Here is a 19,789-nt window from a genome sequence, read left to right as displayed (position 1 = left end):
CATGGACTGTAATCACACTGTATCCTACTAGACTAGAGAATGGACTGTAATTACAAAGTATCCTACTAGACTAGAGCATGGACTGTAATCACACTGTATCCTACTAGACTAGAGCATGGACTGTAATTACACTGTATCCTACTAGACTAGAGCATGGACTGTAATTTCACTGTATCCTACTAGACTAGAGCATGGACTGTAATTACACTGTATCCTACTAGACTAGAGCATGGACTGTAATTACACTGTATCCTACTAGACTAGAGCACGGACTGTAATCACACTGTATCCTACTAGACTAGAGCATGGACTGTAATCACACTGTATCCTACTAGACTAGAGCATGGACTGTAATCACACTGTACCCTACTAGACTAGAGCATGGACTGTTATCACACTGTATCCTACTAGACTAGAGCATGGACTGTAATCACACTGTACCCTACTAGACTAGAGCATGGACTGTAATTACACTGTATCCTACTAGACTAGAGCATGTCTGTGTTGATCTGAGCTGCGTTCCCCAGAACAGAGATGTTGCAGGTCTGTTGCTTAATGTTTCCCGGTCTAAAACCCTGTTCCTGCACCCCTTCCCCTCTCCGGCCCAAACTGCTGCTCAACCCCCATTGTCTTCACCTGTTGTCAGCTACTAACCTGTTATCTGCTTCCTGTGTTACGCACGCTAGCCACTGGGGACTACAGATGGAAGGTACGTACCGTAGCATGACGTGATTACAGCTACGATGTGTCTGACATAGTAGTTATAGTGTTGTATACTGTAGATAGTGGTGTTGTAGTATGGTATACTGTAGATAGTGGTGTTGTAGTGTTGTATACTGTAGATAGTGGTGTTGTAGTGTGGTATACTGTAGATTGTGGTGTTGTATACTGTAGATAGTGGTGTTGTAGTGTTGTATACTGTAGATAGTGGTGTTGTAGTGTTGTATACTGTAGATTGTGGTGTTGTATACTGTAGATAGTGGTGTTGTAGTGTTGCATACTGTAGATAGTGGTGTTGTAGTGTGGCATACTGTAGATCGTGGTGTTGTATACTGTAGATAGTGGTGTTGTAGTGTTGTATACTGTAGATAGTGGTGTTGTAGTGTTGTATACTGTAGATAGTGGTGTTGTCGTGGTGTATACTGTAGATAGTGGTGTTGTAGTGTTGTATACTGTAGATAGTGGTGTTGTATACTGTAGATAGTGGTGTTGTAGTGTTGTATACTGTAGATAGTGGTGTTGTAGTGTGGCATACTGTAGATAGTGGTGTTGTAGTGTTGTATACTGTAGATAGTAGTGTTGTAGTATTGTATACTGTAGATAGTGGTGTTGTCGTGATGTATACTGTAGATAGTGGTGTTGTAGTGTGGTATACTGTAGATAGTGATGTTGTAGTGTTCTATACTGTAGATAGTGGTGTTGTATACTGTAGATAGTGGTGTTGTCGTGATGTATACTGTAGATAGTGGTGTTGTAGTGTGGTATACTGTAGATAGTGATGTTGTAGTGTTCTATACTGTAGATAGTGGTGTTGTATACTGTAGATAGTGGTGTTGTAGTGTTGTATACTGTAGATAGTGGTGTTGTAGTGTTGTACACTGTAGATAGTGGTGTTGTAGTGTTGTACACTGTAGATAGTGGTGTTGTATCCTGTAGATAGTGGTGTTGTAGTGTTGTATACTGTAGATAGTGGTGATGTAGTGTGGTATACTGTAGATAGTGGTGTTGTATACTGTAGATTGTGGTGTTGTAGTGTTGTATACTGTAGATAGTGATGTTGTAGTGTTCTATACTGTAGATAGTGGTGTTGTATACTGTAGATAGTGGTGTTGTAGTGTGGTATACTGTAGATAGTGGTGTTCTATACTGTAGATAGTGGTGTGGTATACTGTAGATAGTGATGTTGTAGTGTTCTATACTGTAGATAGTGGTGTTGTATACTGTAGATAGTGGTGTTGTAGTGTTGTATACTGTAGATAGTGGTGTTGTAGTGTGGTATACTGTAGATAGTGGTGTTGTATACTGTAGATAGTGGTGTTGTAGTGTTGTATACTGTAGATAGTGGTGTTGTACACTGTAGATAGTGGTGTTGTATACTGTAGATAGTGGTGTTGTAGTGTTGTATACTGTAGATAGTGGTGTTGTAGTGTTGTACACTGTAGATAGTGGTGTTGTATCCTGTAGATAGTGGTGTTGTAGTGTTGTATACTGTAGATAGTGGTGATGTAGTGTGGTATACTGTAGATAGTGGTGTTGTAGTGTTGTATACTGTAGATAGTGGTGTTGTAGTGTTGTATACTGTAGATAGTGGTGTTGTATACTGTAGATAGTGGTGTTGTAGTGTGGTATACTGTAGATAGTGGTGTTGTAGTGTTGTATACTGTAGATAGTGGTGTTGTAGTGTTGTATACTGTAGATAGTGTTGTTGTGGTGTTGTATACTGTAGATAGTGGTGTTGTAGTGTTGTATACTGTAGGTAGTGGTGTTGTAGTGTGGTATACTGTAGATAGTGGTGTTGTGGTGTTGTATACTGTAAATAGTGGTGTTGTATACTGTAGATAGTGGTGTTGTAGTGTTGTATACTGTAGATAGTGGTGTTGTATGCTGTAGATAGTGGTGTGGTATACTGTAGATAGTGGTGTTGTGGTGTTGTATACTATAGATAGTGGTGTTGTAGTGTTGTATACTGTAGATAGTGGTGTTGTAGTGGTGTATACTGTAGATAGTGGTGTTGTAGTGTTGTATACTGTAGATAGTGGTGTTGTATACTGTAGGTAGTGGTGTTGTGGTGTTGTATACTGTAGATAGTGGTGATGTAGTGTTGTATACTGTAGATAGTGGTGTTGTAGTGTTGTATACTGTAGATAGTGGTGTTGTATACTGTAGATAGTGTTGTTGTGGTGTTGTATACTGTAGATAGTGGTGTTGTATACTGTAGATAGTGGTGTTGTAGTGTTGTATACTGTAGGTAGTGGTGTTGTAGTGTGGTATACTGTAGATAGTGGTGTTGTGGTGTTGTATACTGTAAATAGTGGTGTTGTATACTGTAGATAGTGGTGTTGTAGTGTTGTATACTGTAGATAGTGGTGTTGTATACTGTAGATAGTGGTGTTGTAGTGTGGTATACTGTAGATAGTGGTGTTGTAGTGTTGTATACTGTAGATAGTGGTGTTGTAGTGTTGTATACTGTAGATAGTGGTGTTGTATACTGTAGATAGTGGTGTTGTAGTATTGTATACTGTAGATAGTGGTGTTGTAGTATTGTATACTGGAGATAGTGGTGTTGTAGTGTTGTATACTGTAGATAGTGGTGTTGTCGTGGTGTATACTGTAGATTGTGGTGTTGTAGTGTGGTATACTGTAGATAGTGGTGTTGTAGTGTTGTATACTGTAGATAGTGGTGTTGTAGTGTTGTATACTGTAGATAGTGTTGTTGTGGTGTTGTATACTGTAGATAGTGGTGTTGTATACTGTAGATAGTGGTGTTGTAGTGTTGTATACTGTAGATAGTGGTGTTGTATACTGTAGATAGTGGTGTTGTAGTGTTTTATACTGTAGATAGTGGTGTTGTAGTGTTGTATACTGTAGATAGTGGTGTTGTGGTGTGGTATACTGTAGATAGTGGTGTTGTATACTGTAGATAGTGGTGTTGTAGTTATTCCAAGTCATTTGACAGATAATCTGAGAGATGGGGGACGATGTGACGAACTGTTAGGGGACGATGTAATCAGAGAGATATTCAGTGTTTCACTGAATCAATCAATCATTCAGTACTTTACAGTGGATCTACAGTCAAAAGCCCCCCCCACCCCAAAAAAGTGGGTGTTGTTTAGACGTGTCATTACTGTGATATTTGAACGGCAGGTGGGAGAGAAGCACTAACAGCCGTACGTCCTGAACCATCTGACTGTATGTCTGTCCGACAGGAAGAGCTGGAGCACGACGACCACTGCTCCGTGTGTAAGGGGGACGGAGAGCTGCAGCTGTGCCACAACTGCCCCAGAGCCTACCACCCTGACTGCCTGCACCCACCTCTCAAAACACCGCCCCGGGGGGTCTGGGTTTGCACCAAGTGTCAGAAGAAGGTGGGAAGATAGAGATCTGGTTGGGGTAGAATGGGTACTTTGTAATGCTACAGCGACATTTTAAGACTATAACAGCACTACTGAATGACATGTGACTATAAAAACACTACTGAATGACATCTGACTATAACAACACTACTGAATGACATCTACTGACTATAACAACACTACTGAATGACATCTGACTATAACAACACTACTGAATGACATCTGACTATAACAACACTACTGAATGACATCAGACTATAACAACACTACTGAATGACATCTGACTATAACAACACTACTGAACGACATCTGACTATAACAACACTACTGAATGACATCTACTGACTATAACAACACTACTGAATGACATCTGACTATAACAACACTACTGAATGACATCAGACTATAACAACACTACTGAATGACATCTGACTATAACAACACTACTGAATGACATCTGACTATAACAACACTACTGAATGATATCTACTGACTATAACAACACTACTGAATGACATCTACTGACTATAACAACACTACTGAATGACATCTGACTATAACAACACTACTGAATGACATCTACTGACTATAACAACACTACTGAATGACATCTGACTATAACAACACTACTGAATGACATCTACTGACTATAACAACACTACTGAATGACATCAGACTATAACAACACTACTGAATGACATCTGACTATAACAACACTACTGAATGACATCTGACTATAACAACACTACTGAATGACATCTGACTATAACAACACTACTGAATGACATCTGACTATAACAACACTACTGAATGACATCTGACTATAACAACACTACTGAATGACATCTGACTATAACAACACTACTGAATGACATCTGACTATAACAACACTACTGAATGACATCTACTGACTATAACAACACTACTGAATGACATCTGACTATAACAACACTACAGAATGACATCTGACTATAACAACACTACTGAATGACATCTACTGACTATAACAACACTACTGAACGACGTCTGACTATAACAACACTACTGAATGACATCTGACTATAACAACACTACTGAATGACATCTGACTATAACAACACTACTGAATGACATCTGACTATAACAACACTACTGAATGACATCTGACTATAACAACACTACTGAATGACATCTGACTATAACAACACTACTGAATGACATCTGACTATAACAACACTACTGAATGACATCTACTGACTATAACAACACTACTGAATGACATCTGACTATAACAACACTACTGAATGACATCTGACTATAACAACACTACTGAATGACATCTGACTATAACAACACTACTGAATGACATCTGACTATAACAACACTACTGAATGACATCTGACTATAACAACACTACTGAATGACATCTACTGACTATAACAACACTACTGAATGACATCTGACTATAACAACACTACTGAATGACATCTGACTATAACAACACTACTGAATGACATCTGACTATAACAACACTACTGAATGACATCTGACTATAACAACACTACTGAATGACATCTGACTATAACAACACTACTGAATTACATCTACTGACTATAACAACACTACTGAATGACATCTGACTATAACAACACTACTGAATGACATCTGACTATAACAACACTACTGAATGACATCTGACTATAACAACACTACTGAATGACATCTGACTATAACAACACTACTGAATGACATCTGACTATAACAACACTACTGAATGACATCTACTGACTATAACAACACTACTGAATGACATCTGACTATAACAACACTACTGAATGTATTAGATGAAGGGAAGATAACTGTTTCCATCGTCCTCCATTTTATAACCTTGTATCGTCCTCCATTTTATAACCTTGTATCGTCCTCCATTTCATAAACTTGTATCGGCCTCCATAACCTTGTATCGTCCTCCATTTCATAACCTTGTATCGTCCTCCATTTTACAACCTTGTATCGTCCTCCATAACCTTGTATCGTCCTCCATTTTATAACCTTGTATCGTCCTCCATTTTATAACCTTGTATCGTCCTCCATTTTATAACCTTGTATCGTCCTCCATTTTTTAACCTTGTATCGTCCTCCATTTTATAACCTTGTATCGTCCTCCATTTTATAACCTTGTATCGTCCTCCATTTTATAACCTTGTATCATCCTCCATTTTATAACCTTGTATCGTCCTCCATAACCTTGTATCGTCCTCCATTTTATAACCTTTTGTCGTCCTCCATTTTATAACCTTGTATCGTCCTCCATTTCATAACCTTGTATCATCCTCCATTTTATAACCTTGTATCGTCCTCCATTTCATAACCTTGTATCGTCCTCCATTTCATAACCTTGTATCGTCCTCCATTTTATAACCTTGTATCGTCCTCCATTTCATAACCTTGTATCGTCCTCCATTTTATTACCTTGTATCGTCCTCCATTTCATAACCTTGTATCGTCCTCCATTTCATAACCTTGTATCGTCCTCCATTTTATAACCTTGTATCGTCCACCATTTTACAACCTTGTATCGTCCTCCATTTCATAACCTTGTATCGTCCTCCAGTTTATAACCTTGTATCGTCCTCCATTTTATAACCTTGTGTCGTCCTCCACTTTATAACCTTGTGTCGTCCTCCATTTTATAACCTTGTATCGTCCTCCATTTTATAAACTTGTATCGTCCTCCATTTTATAACCTTGTATCGTCCTCCATTTCATAACCTTGTATCGTCCTCCATTTTATAACCTTGTGTCGTCCTCCATTTTATAACCTTGTGTCGTCCTCCATTTTATAACCTTGTATCGTCCTCCATTTTATAACCTTGTGTCGTCCTCCATTTTATAACCTTGTATCGTCCTCCATTTTATAACCTTGTATCGTCCTCCATTTTATAACCTTGTATCGTCCTCCATTTTATAACCTTGTGTCGTCCTCCATTTTATAACCTTGTATCGTCCTCCATTTTATAACTTTGTATCGTCCTCCATTTTATAACCTTGTGTCGTCCTCCATTTTATAACCTTGTATCGTCCTCCATTTTAGAACCTTGTATCGTGCTCCATTTTATAACCTTGTATCGTCCTCCATTTTATAACCTTGTATCGTCCTCCATTTTATAACCTTGTGTCGTCCTCCATTTTATAACCTTGTATCGTCCTCCATTTTATAACCTTGTGTTTTCCTTCCTCCTGAAGGTTCTGAACAAAGAGAACATGTCGTGGCCACAGAACTTTGTCCAGTCCTATGTGACACACAAGACGGGTGAGACACCTTTACTTGGCTCGCATGTGGCTGTTGGGCCTGCAGTGTGTGTTATGCTGTGTTAATACTAGTTGGTGTGTGTGTGTGTGTGTGTGTGTGTGTGTGTGTGTGTGTGTGTGTGTGTGTGTGTGTGTGTGTGTGTGTGTGTGTGTTATGCTGTTTTAATACTAGGTGTGTGTGTGTGTTAAGCTGTGTGAATGCTAGGTGTATTGTGTGTTATGCTGTGTTAATGCTAGGTGTATTGTGTGTTATGCTGTGTTAATGCTAGGTGTGTGTGTGTTATGCTGTGTTAATGCTAGGTGTGTGTGTGTTAAGCTGTGTTAATGCTAGGTGTATTGTGTGTTATACTGTGTTAATGCTAGGTGTATTGTGTGTTTAGTGAGAGAGGGGGAGAAGAGGAGTCTGCTCAGAAGGAATGTAGAGCTGAAGAAGGAGTGTGCTCACCTGGAAGAACAGGACCAGCAACTCAGCACGTCACTCACGGTATGACCTCTGACCATTGACACACTCACAACACAGTACAGCAGGACCAGCAACTCAGCAAGTCCCTCAGGGTATGACCTCTGACACCTGACACACTCACAACACAGGACCAGAAGCTCAGCAAGTCCCTCACGGTATGACCTCTGACCCCTGACACACTCACAACACAATACAGCAGGACCAACAAGTCCCTCACAGTATGACCTCTGACCCCTGACACACTCACAACACTGTACAGCAGGACCAACAAGTCCCTCACGGTATGACCTCTGACCCCTGACACACTCACAACACGGTACAGCAGGACCAGAAATTCAGCAAGTCCCTCACGGTATGACCTCTGACCCCTGACACACTCACAACACAGTACAGCAGGTCCAGCAACTCAGCACGTCCCTCACGGTATGACCTCCGACCCCTGACACACTCACAACACAGTACAGCAGGACCAGAAGATCAGCAAGTCCCTCACGGTATGACCTCTTACCCCTGACACACTCACAACACAGTACAGCAGGACCAGAAGATCAGCAAGTCCCTCACGGTATGACCTCTGACCCCTGACAACACAGTACAGCAGGACCAGAAGCTCAGCAAGTCCCTCATTGTCCCTCATGACCTCTGACCTTATGACCTTGACCCAACACCAACAAACACGCAATACGTACCCTAGACTAGGTTAATCCCTCACTCATACCTAGAATGTGATTTTACCACACTGCAAGTTTGATTGAATTACAGCAGAGATCCTGCATATAATGTTGAGATGGTCTCCACCTTATCAATGGGAGGCGTTGACCCGAAGGTGGGAAGGCAGGTGGTCTGCTTATCGGTCTGCTCACTGTATTCCCACATGGACAGATTTTGACGGGAGTGGATCCTCTCGGTTCGCTTCGTTCCTCTCTGATTATTGTGTTGGGACGGTAACGTAGTGATTTCCATTGAGATCAGGAGCTCAACAGTGAAGCAGACTGCTAACTAACTAGTCAGATGGAGCTCAACAGTGAAGCAGACTGCTAACTAACTAGTCAGATGGAGCTCAACAGTGAAGCAGACTGCTAACTAACTAGTCAGATGGAGCTCAACAGTGAAGCAGACTGCTACTAACTAGTCAGATGGAGCTCAACAGTGAAGCAGACTGCTAACTAACTAGTCAGATGGAGCTCAACAGTGAAGCAGACTGCTAACTAGCCAGATGGAGCTCAACAGTGAAGCAGACTGCTAACTAACTAGCCAGATGGAGCTCAACAGTGAAGCAGACTGCTAACTAACTAGCCAGATGGAGCTCAACAGTGAAGCAGACTGCTAACTAACTAGTCAGATGGAGCTCAACAGTGAAGCAGACTGCTAACTAACTAGTCAGATGGAGCTCAACAGTGAAGCAGACTGCTAACTAACTAGTCAGATGGAGCTCAACAGTGAAGCAGACTGCTAACTAACTAGTCAGATGGAGCTCAACAGTGAAGCAGACTGCTAACTAACTAGTCAGATGGAGCTCAACAGTGAAGCAGACTGCTAACTAACTAGCCAGATGGAGCTCAACAGTGAAGCAGACTGCTAACTAACTAGCCAGATGGAGCTCAACAGTGAAGCAGACTGCTAGCTAACTAGCCAGATGGAGATCAACAGTGAAGCAGACTGCTACTAACTAGCCAGATGGAGCTCAACAGCAGACTGCTAACTAACTAGTCAGATGGAGCTCAACAGTGAAGCAGACTGCTAACTAACTAGTCAGATAGAGCTCAACAGTGAAGCAGACTGCTACTAACTAGCCAGATGGAGCTCAACATTGAAGCAGACTGCTAACTAACTAGCCAGATGGAGCTCAACAGTGAAGCAGACTGCTAACTAACTAGCCAGATGGAGCTCAACAGTGAAGCAGACTGCTAGCTAACTAGCCATATGGAGATCAACAGTGAAGCAGACTGCTAACTAACTAGCCAGATGGAGCTCAACAGTGAAGCAGACTGCTAACTAACTAGTCAGATGGAGCTCAACAGTGAAGCAGACTGCTAACTAACTAGCCAGATGGAGCTCAACAGTGAAGCAGACTGCTAACTAACTAGCCAGATGGAGCTCAACAGTGAAGCAGACTGCTAACTAACTAGTCAGATGGAGCTCAACAGTGAAGCAGACTGCTAACTAACTAGTCAGATGGAGTTCAACAGTGAAGCAGACTGCTAACTAACTAGCCAGATGGAGCTCAACAGTGAAGCAGACTGCTAACTAACTAGTCAGATGGAGCTCAACAGTGAAGCAGACTGCTAACTAACTAGTCAGATGGAGTTCAACAGCAGACTGCTACTAACTATCCAGATGGAGTTCAACAGTGAAGCAGACTGCTAACTAACTAGTCAGATGGAGTTCAACAGTGAAGCAGACTGCTAACTAACTAGCCAGATGGAGCTCAACAGTGAAGCAGACTGCTAACTAACTAGCCAGATGGAGCTCAACAGTGAAGCAGACTGCTAACTAACTAGTCAGATGGAGCTCAACAGTGAAGCAGACTGCTACTAACTAGTCAGATGGAGCTCAACAGTGAAGCAGACTGCTACTAACTAGTCAGATGGAGCTCAACAGTGAAGCAGACTGCTAACTAACTAGTCAGATGGAGCTCAACAGTGAAGCAGACTGCTAACTAGCCAGATGGAGCTCAACAGTGAAGCAGACTGCTAACTAACTAGCCAGATGGAGCTCAACAGTGAAGCAGACTGCTAACTAACTAGTCAGATGGAGTTCAACAGCAGACTGCTACTAACTATCCAGATGGAGTTCAACAGTGAAGCAGACTGCTAACTAACTAGTCAGATGGAGTTCAACAGTGAAGCAGACTGCTAACTAACTAGCCAGATGGAGCTCAACAGTGAAGCAGACTGCTAACTAGCCAGATGGAGCTCAACAGTGAAGCAGACTGCTAACTAACTAGCCAGATGGAGCTCAACAGTGAAGCAGACTGCTAACTAACTAGCCAGATGGAGCTCAACAGTGAAGCAGACTGCTAACTGACTAGTCAGATGGAGCTCAACAGTGAAGCAGACTGCTAACTAACTAGTCAGATGGAGCTCAACAGTGAAGCAGACTGCTAACTAACTAGTCAGATGGAGCTCAACAGTGAAGCAGACTGCTAACTCACTAGTCAGATGGAGCTCAACAGTGAAGCAGACTGCTAACTAACTAGTCAGATGGAGCTCAACAGTGAAGCAGACTGCTAGCTAACTAGCCAGATGGAGATCAACAGTGAAGCAGACTGCTACTAACTAGCCAGATGGAGCTCAACAGCAGACTGCTAACTAACTAGTCAGATGGAGCTCAACAGTGAAGCAGACTGCTAACTAACTAGCCAGATGGAGCTCAATCAATCAATCAAATTTATTTTATATAGCCCTTCGTACATCAGCTGATATCTCAAAGTGCTGTACAGAAACCCAGCCTAAAACCCCAAACAGCAAGCAATGCAGGTGAAGAAGCACGGTGGCTAGGAAAAACTCCCTAGAAAGGCCAAAACCTAGGAAGAAACCTAGAGAGGAACCAGGCTATGTGGGGTGGCCAGTCCTCTTCTGGCTGTGCCGGGTGGAGATTATAACAAAACATGGTCAAGATGTTCAAATGTTCATAAATGACCAGCATGGTCGAATAATAATAAGGCAGAATAGTTGAAACTGGAGCAGCAGCACAGTCAGGTGGACTGGGGACAGCAAGGAGTCATCATGTCAGGTATTCCTGGGGCATGGTCCTAGGGCTCAGGTCCTCCGAGAGAGAGAAAGAAAGAGAGAATTAGAGAGAGCATATGTGGGATGGCCAGTCCTCTTCTGGCTGTGCCGGGTGGAGATTATAACAGAACATGGCCAAGATGTTCAAATGTTCATAAATGATCAGCATGGTCGAATAATAATAAGGCAGAACAGTTGAAACTGGAGCAGCAGCACAGCCAGGTGGACTGGGGACAGCAAGGAGTCATCATGTCAGGTAGTCCTGGGGCATGGTCCTAGGGCTCAGGTCCTCCGAGAGAGAGAAAGAGAGAAGGAGAGAATTAGAGAACGCACACTTAGATTCACACAGGACACCGAATAGGACAGGAGAAGTACTCCAGATATAACAAACTGACCCTAGCCCCCCGACACATAAACTACTGCAGCATAAATACTGGAGGCTGAGACAGGAGGGGTCAGGAGACACTGTGGCCCACTCCGAGGACACCCCCGGACAGGGCCAAACAGGAAGGATATAACCCCACCCACTTTGCCAAAGCACAGCCCCCACACCACTAGAGGGATATCTTCAACCACCAACTTACCATCCTGAGACAAGGCTGAGTATAGCCCACAAAGACCTCCGCCACGGCACAACTTAAGGGGGGGGGGGGGCGCCAACCCAGACAGGATGACCACATCAGTGACTCAACCCACTCAGGTGACGCACCTCCTCCAGGGACGGCATGAGAGAGCCCCAGTAAAGCCAGTGACTCAGCCCCTGTAATAGGGTTAGAGGCAGAGAATCCCAGTGGAAAGAGGGGAACCGGCCAGGCAGAGACAGCAAGGGTGGTTCGTTGCTCCAGAGCCTTTCCGTTCACCCTCCCACTCCTGGGCCAGACTACACTCAATCATATGACCCACTGAAGAGATGAGTCTTCAGTAGAGACTTAAAGGTTGAGACCGAGTTTGCGTCTCTGACATGGGTAGGCAGACCGTTCCATAAAAATGGAGCTCTATAGGAGAAAGCCCTGCCTCCAGCTGTTTGCTTAAAAATTCTAGGGACAATTAGGAGGCCTGCGTCTTGTGACCGTAGCGTACGTGTAGGTATGTACGGCAGGACCAAATCAGAGAGATAGATAGGAGCAAGCCCATGTAATGCTTTGTAGGTTAGCAGTAAAACCTTGAAATCAGCCCTTGCTTTGACAGGAAGCCAGTGTAGAGAGGCTAGCACTGGAGTAATATGATCAAATTTTTTGGTTCTAGTCAGGATTCTAGCAGCCGTATTTAGCACTAACTGAAGTTTATTTAGTGCTTTATCCGGGTAGCCGGAAAGTAGAGCATTGCAGTAGTCTAACCTGGAAGTGACAAAAGCATGGATAAATTTTTCTGCATCATTTTTGGACAGAAAGTTCCTGATTTTTGCAATGTTACGTAGATGGAAAAAAGCTGTCCTTGAAATGGTCTTGATATGTTCTTCAAAAGAGAGATCAGGGTCCAGAGTAACGCCGAGGTCCTTCACAGTTTTATTTGAGACGACTGTACAACCATTAAGATTAATTGTCAGATTCAACAGAAGATCTCTTTGTTTCGTGGGACCTAGAACAAGCATCTCTGTTTTGTCCGAGTTTAAAAGTAGAAAGTTTGCAGCCATCCACTTCCTTATGTCTGAAACACATTCTTCTAGCAAGGGCATTTTTTTTGTAGCAGACTGCTACTAACTAGCCAGATGGAGCTCAACAGTGAAGCAGACTGCTAGCTAACTAGCCAGATGGAGATCAACAGTGAAGCAGACTGCTACTAACTAGCCAGATGGAGCTCAACAGCAGACTGCTAACTAACTAGTCAGATGGAGCTCAACAGTGAAGCAGACTGCTAACTAACTAGTCAGATGGAGCTCAACAGTGAAGCAGACTGCTACTAACTAGCCAGATGGAGCTCAACAGTGAAGCAGACTGCTAACTAACTAGCCAGATGGAGCTCAACAGTGAAGCAGACTGCTAACTAACTAGCCAGATGGAGCTCAACAGTGAAGCAGACTGCTAGCTAACTAGCCATATGGAGATCAACAGTGAAGCAGACTGCTAACTAACTAGCCAGATGGAGCTCAACAGTGAAGCAGACTGCTAACTAACTAGTCAGATGGAGTTCAACAGTGAAGCAGACTGCTAACTAACTAGCCAGATGGAGCTCAACAGTGAAGCAGACTGCTAACTAACTAGTCAGATGGAGCTCAACAGTGAAGCAGACTGCTAACTAACTAGTCAGATGGAGTTCAACAGCAGACTGCTACTAACTATCCAGATGGAGTTCAACAGTGAAGCAGACTGCTAACTAACTAGTCAGATGGAGTTCAACAGTGAAGCAGACTGCTAACTAACTAGCCAGATGGAGCTCAACAGTGAAGCAGACTGCTAACTAACTAGCCAGATGGAGCTCAACAGTGAAGCAGACTGCTAACTAACTAGTCAGATGGAGCTCAACAGTGAAGCAGACTGCTACTAACTAGTCAGATGGAGCTCAACAGTGAAGCAGACTGCTACTAACTAGTCAGATGGAGCTCAACAGTGAAGCAGACTGCTAACTAACTAGTCAGATGGAGCTCAACAGTGAAGCAGACTGCTAACTAGCCAGATGGAGCTCAACAGTGAAGCAGACTGCTAACTAACTAGCCAGATGGAGCTCAACAGTGAAGCAGACTGCTAACTAACTAGTCAGATGGAGTTCAACAGCAGACTGCTACTAACTATCCAGATGGAGTTCAACAGTGAAGCAGACTGCTAACTAACTAGTCAGATGGAGTTCAACAGTGAAGCAGACTGCTAACTAACTAGCCAGATGGAGCTCAACAGTGAAGCAGACTGCTAACTAACTAGCCAGATGGAGCTCAACAGTGAAGCAGACTGCTAACTAACTATTCAGATGGAGCTCAACAGTGAAGCAGACTGCTACTAACTAGTCAGATGGAGCTCAACAGTGAAGCAGACTGCTACTAACTAGTCAGATGGAGCTCAACAGTGAAGCAGACTGCTAACTAACTAGTCAGATGGAGCTCAACAGTGAAGCAGACTGCTAACTAGCCAGATGGAGCTCAACAGTGAAGCAGACTGCTAACTAACTAGCCAGATGGAGCTCAACAGTGAAGCAGACTGCTAACTAACTAGCCAGATGGAGCTCAACAGTGAAGCAGACTGCTAACTAACTAGTCAGATGGAGCTCAACAGTGAAGCAGACTGCTAACTAACTAGTCAGATGGAGCTCAACAGTGAAGCAGACTGCTAACTAACTAGTCAGATGGAGCTCAACAGTGAAGCAGACTGCTAACTCACTAGTCAGATGGAGCTCAACAGTGAAGCAGACTGCTAACTAACTAGTCAGATGGAGCTCAACAGTGAAGCAGACTGCTAGCTAACTAGCCAGATGGAGATCAACAGTGAAGCAGACTGCTACTAACTAGCCAGATGGAGCTCAACAGCAGACTGCTAACTAACTAGTCAGATGGAGCTCAACAGTGAAGCAGACTGCTAACTAACTAGTCAGATGGAGCTCAACAGTGGAGCAGACTGCTACTAACTAGCCAGATGGAGCTCAACAGTGAAACAGACTGCTAACTAACTAGCCAGATGGAGCTCAACAGTGAAGCAGACTGCTAACTAACTAGCCAGATGGAGCTCAACAGTGAAGCAGACTGCTAGCTAACTAGCCAGATGGAGATCAACAGTGAAGCAGACTGCTAACTAACTAGCCAGATGGAGCTCAACAGTGAAGCAGACTGCTAACTAACTAGTCAGATGGAGCTCAACAGTGAAGCAGACTGCTACTAACTAGTCAGATGGAGCTCAACAGTGAAGCAGACTGCTAACTAACTAGTCAGATGGAGCTCAACAGTGAAGCAGACTGCTAACTAGCCAGATGGAGCTCAACAGTGAAGCAGACTGCTAACTAACTAGCCAGATGGAGCTCAACAGTGAAGCAGACTGCTAACTAACTAGTCAGATGGAGTTCAACAGCAGACTGCTACTAACTATCCAGATGGAGTTCAACAGTGAAGCAGACTGCTAACTAACTAGTCAGATGGAGTTCAACAGTGAAGCAGACTGCTAACTAACTAGCCAGATGGAGCTCAACAGTGAAGCAGACTGCTAACTAACTAGCCAGATGGAGCTCAACAGTGAAGCAGACTGCTAACTAACTATTCAGATGGAGCTCAACAGTGAAGCAGACTGCTACTAACTAGTCAGATGGAGCTCAACAGTGAAGCAGACTGCTACTAACTAGTCAGATGGAGCTCAACAGTGAAGCAGACTGCTAACTAACTAGTCAGATGGAGCTCAACAGTGAAGCAGACTGCTAACTAGCCAGATGGAGCTCAACAGTGAAGCAGACTGCTAACTAACTAGCCAGATGGAGCTCAACAGTGAAGCAGACTGCTAACTAACTAGCCAGATGGAGCTCAACAGTGAAGCAGACTGCTAACTAACTAGTCAGATGGAGCTCAACAGTGAAGCAGACTGCTAACTAACTAGTCAGATGGAGCTCAACAGTGAAGCAGACTGCTAACTAACTAGTCAGATGGAGCTCAACAGTGAAGCAGACTGCTAACTCACTAGTCAGATGGAGCTCAACAGTGAAGCAGACTGCTAACTAACTAGTCAGATGGAGCTCAACAGTGAAGCAGACTGCTAGCTAACTAGCCAGATGGAGATCAACAGTGAAGCAGACTGCTACTAACTAGCCAGATGGAGCTCAACAGCAGACTGCTAACTAACTAGTCAGATGGAGCTCAACAGTGAAGCAGACTGCTAACTAACTAGTCAGATGGAGCTCAACAGTGGAGCAGACTGCTACTAACTAGCCAGATGGAGCTCAACAGTGAAACAGACTGCTAACTAACTAGCCAGATGGAGCTCAACAGTGAAGCAGACTGCTAACTAACTAGCCAGATGGAGCTCAACAGTGAAGCAGACTGCTAGCTAACTAGCCAGATGGAGATCAACAGTGAAGCAGACTGCTAACTAACTAGCCAGATGGAGCTCAACAGTGAAGCAGACTGCTAACTAACTAGTCAGATGGAGCTCAACAGTGAAGCAGACTGCTAACTAACTAGCCAGATGGAGCTCAACAGTGAAGCAGACTGCTAACTAACTAGCCAGATGGAGCTCAACAGTGAAGCAGACTGCTAACTAACTAGCCAGATGGAGCTCAACAGTGAAGCAGACTGCTAACTAACTAGCCAGATGGAGCTCAACAGCAGACTGCTAACTAACTAGTCAGATGGAGCTCAACAGTGAAGCAGACTGCTAACTAACTAGCCAGATGGAGCTCAACAGTGAAGCAGACTGCTAACTAACTAGTCAGATGGAGCTCAACAGTGAAGCAGACTGCTACTAACTAGTCAGATGGAGCTCAACAGTGAAGCAGACTGCTAACTAACTAGTCAGATGGAGCTCAACAGTGAAGCAGACTGCTACTAACTAGTCAGATGGAGTTCAACAGCAGACTGCTACTAACTAGCCAGATGGAGCTCAACAGTGAAGCAGACTGCTAACTAACTAGCCAGATGGAGCTCAACAGTGAAGCAGACTGCTAACTAACTAGTCAGATGGAGTTCAACAGTGAAGCAGACTGCTAACTAACTAGCCAGATGGAGCTCAACAGCAGACTGCTAACTAACTAGTCAGATGGAGTTCAACAGTGAAGCAGACTGCTAACTAACTAGCCAGATGGAGCTCAACAGTGAAGCAGACTGCTAACTAACTAGTCAGATGGAGTTCAACAGTGAAGCAGACTGCTAACTAACTAGTCAGATGGAGCTCAACAGTGAAGCAGACTGCTAACTAACTAGCCAGATGGAGCTCAACAGTGAAGCAGACTGCTAACTAACTAGCCAGATGGAGCTCAACAGTGAAGCAGACTGCTAACTAACTAGTCAGATGGAGCTCAACAGTGAAGCAGACTGCTAACTAACTAGTCAGATGGAGCTCAACAGTGAAGCAGACTGCTACTAACTAGTCAGATGGAGCTCAACAGTGAAGCAGACTGCTAACTAACTAGTCAGATGGAGCTCAACAGTGAAGCAGACTGCTACTAACTAGTCAGATGGAGTTCAACAGCAGACTGCTACTAACTAGCCAGATGGAGCTCAACAGTGAAGCAGACTGCTAACTAACTAGCCAGATGGAGCTCAACAGTGAAGCAGACTGCTAACTAACTAGTCAGATGGAGTTCAACAGTGAAGCAGACTGCTAACTAACTAGCCAGATGGAGCTCAACAGCAGACTGCTAACTAACTAGTCAGATGGAGCTCAACAGTGAAGCAGACTGCTAAACTAACTAGCCAGATGGAGCTCAACAGTGAAGCAGACTGCTAACTAACCAGTCAGATGGAGTTCAACAGTGAAGCAGACTGCTAACTAACTAGTCAGATGGAGCTCAACAGTGAAGCAGACTGCTACTAACTAGTCAGATGGAGCTCAACAGTGAAGCAGACTGCTAACTAACCAGTCAGATGGAGTTCAACAGTGAAGCAGACTGCTAACTAACTAGTCAGATGGAGCTCAACAGTGAAGCAGACTGCTAACTAACTAGTCAGATGGAGCTCAACAGTGAAGCAGACTGCTAAACTAACTAGCCAGATGGAGCTCAACAGTGAAGCAGACTGCTAACTAACTAGTCAGATGGAGCTCAACAGTGAAGCAGACTGCTAACTAACTAGCCAGATGGAGCTCAACAGTGAAGCAAACTGCTAACTAACTAGTCAGATGGAGTTCAACAGTGAAGCAGACTGCTAAACTAACTAGCCAGATGGAGCTCAACAGTGAAGCAGACTGCTAACTAACTAGTCAGATGGAGCTCAACAGTGAAGCAGACTGCTAACTAACTAGCCAGATGTCTTCGTCAGTACTTACACATGTTTATGTTCCTGTGTCTCTGTCCCAGCAGAAGGTGATGGACGTGCGGGAGCGTCTGATTGGTCAACAGAGGGACACCCAGTCCTCCCTGGAGCGTCTCAAGGCTCTGATTCGTCTGATCCAAAGAGACCAGATGATCCAGGTTACCATGACAGCCACCGCCACCACCACCGGAGTGTCCCTGCTCTCCCTGCCCTGGATCAAACCCTCCGGCGCCGCCACACACACAGTGCCCCCTGCTGGACCGTCTGTGCTACTGCAGCAGAAGACTCTGGTCATGCCACAGTCTCAGACACAGAGCCAGGCTCAGGGCAATGTCTGAGCTCTAGTAGTACCACCCCAGCCCACCAGGGGGCCACAGTTCACAGTCCAAGGCTGGCCCACAAATGGCACTCTATTCCCTATATAGTGTAGAACTTTTAGTAAACGGACCCATAGGAGAAGTTTCAAAGACATGTCCATTTGACATCAGAGCCCTGGTCTGAAGTAGTACACTATATAGGGAATAGGGCTCTGGTCTAAAGTAGTGTACTATATAGGGAATAGGGCTCTGGTCTAAAGTAGTACACTATATAGGGAATAGGGCTCTGGTCTAAAGTAGTGCACTATATAGGGAATAGGGCTCTGGTCTAAAGTAGTGCACTATATAGGGAATGGGGCTCTGTCTAAAGTAGTGCACTATATAGGGAATAGGGCTTTGGTCTAAAGTAGTGCACTATATAGGGAATAGGGCTCTGGTCTAAAGTAGTGCACTATATAGGGAATAGGGTTCTGGTCTAAAGTAGTGTACTATATAGGGAATAGGGCCCTGGTCTAAAGTAGTGTACTATATAGGGTATAGGGCTCTGGTCTAAAGTAGTGCACTATATAGGGAATAGGGCTCTGGTCTAAAGTAGTGCACTATATAGGGAATAGGGCTCTGGACTAAAGTAGTGCACTATATAGGGAATAGGCCTCTGGTCTAAAGTAGTGCACTATATAGGGAATAGGGCTCTGGTCTAAAGTAGTGCACTATATAGGGGGGAATAGGGCTCTGGTCTAAAGTAGTGTACTATATAGGGAATAGGGCTCTGGTCTAAAGTAGTGCACTATATAGGGAATAGGGCTCTGGTCTAAAGTAGTGCACTATATAGGGAATAGGGTGCCATTTGGGACTCAGGCGAAGTATCCATGCCACGTGGCCACCTGTCACAGAGACATTGAAGACAGCGGGGGTTTCTTTAAGAAGAAGAAGAGGTCAGAGACTCCATTGAAACCATTGAATATTAGTGAACCGTACGGTTGAAGAGCTGCAGGGGGATGAACGAGAAACACACAAAAAAAACACATCTTCCTTTTCAC

General features: G+C 43.9%; 1 protein-coding gene across 5 annotated transcripts in view; it reads left to right on the top strand.

Moving 5' to 3' along the window:
• Positions 1-19,048, top strand: part of LOC118936572 (PHD finger protein 21B-like) — a 177,776-nt gene extending 158,728 nt beyond the window's left edge. For 4 of the 5 annotated variants that reach the window (XM_036956720.1, XM_036956717.1, XM_036956719.1 and 1 more), the window contains 5 exons: positions 687-709; positions 3,927-4,085; positions 7,299-7,365; positions 7,745-7,848; positions 18,477-19,048. In XM_036956720.1, the coding sequence (XP_036812615.1) occupies positions 687-709; positions 3,927-4,085; positions 7,299-7,365; positions 7,745-7,848; positions 18,477-18,770 (647 nt within the window). In that variant the 3' untranslated portion in view covers positions 18,771-19,048. The remainder of the gene's footprint in view (positions 1-686; positions 710-3,926; positions 4,086-7,298; positions 7,366-7,744; positions 7,849-18,476) is intronic. The other variant, XM_036956718.1, reaches the window with a different exon arrangement.
• The last annotated feature ends 741 nt before the right edge of the window (positions 19,049-19,789 follow it).

This window comes from Oncorhynchus mykiss, chromosome 21 (assembly GCF_013265735.2).
Source record: "Oncorhynchus mykiss isolate Arlee chromosome 21, USDA_OmykA_1.1, whole genome shotgun sequence".
Lineage (NCBI taxonomy): Eukaryota > Metazoa > Chordata > Actinopteri > Salmoniformes > Salmonidae > Oncorhynchus > Oncorhynchus mykiss.
Note: the sequence above shows the minus strand (reverse complement) of the source record. Positions and strands in the feature narration are given on the sequence as shown.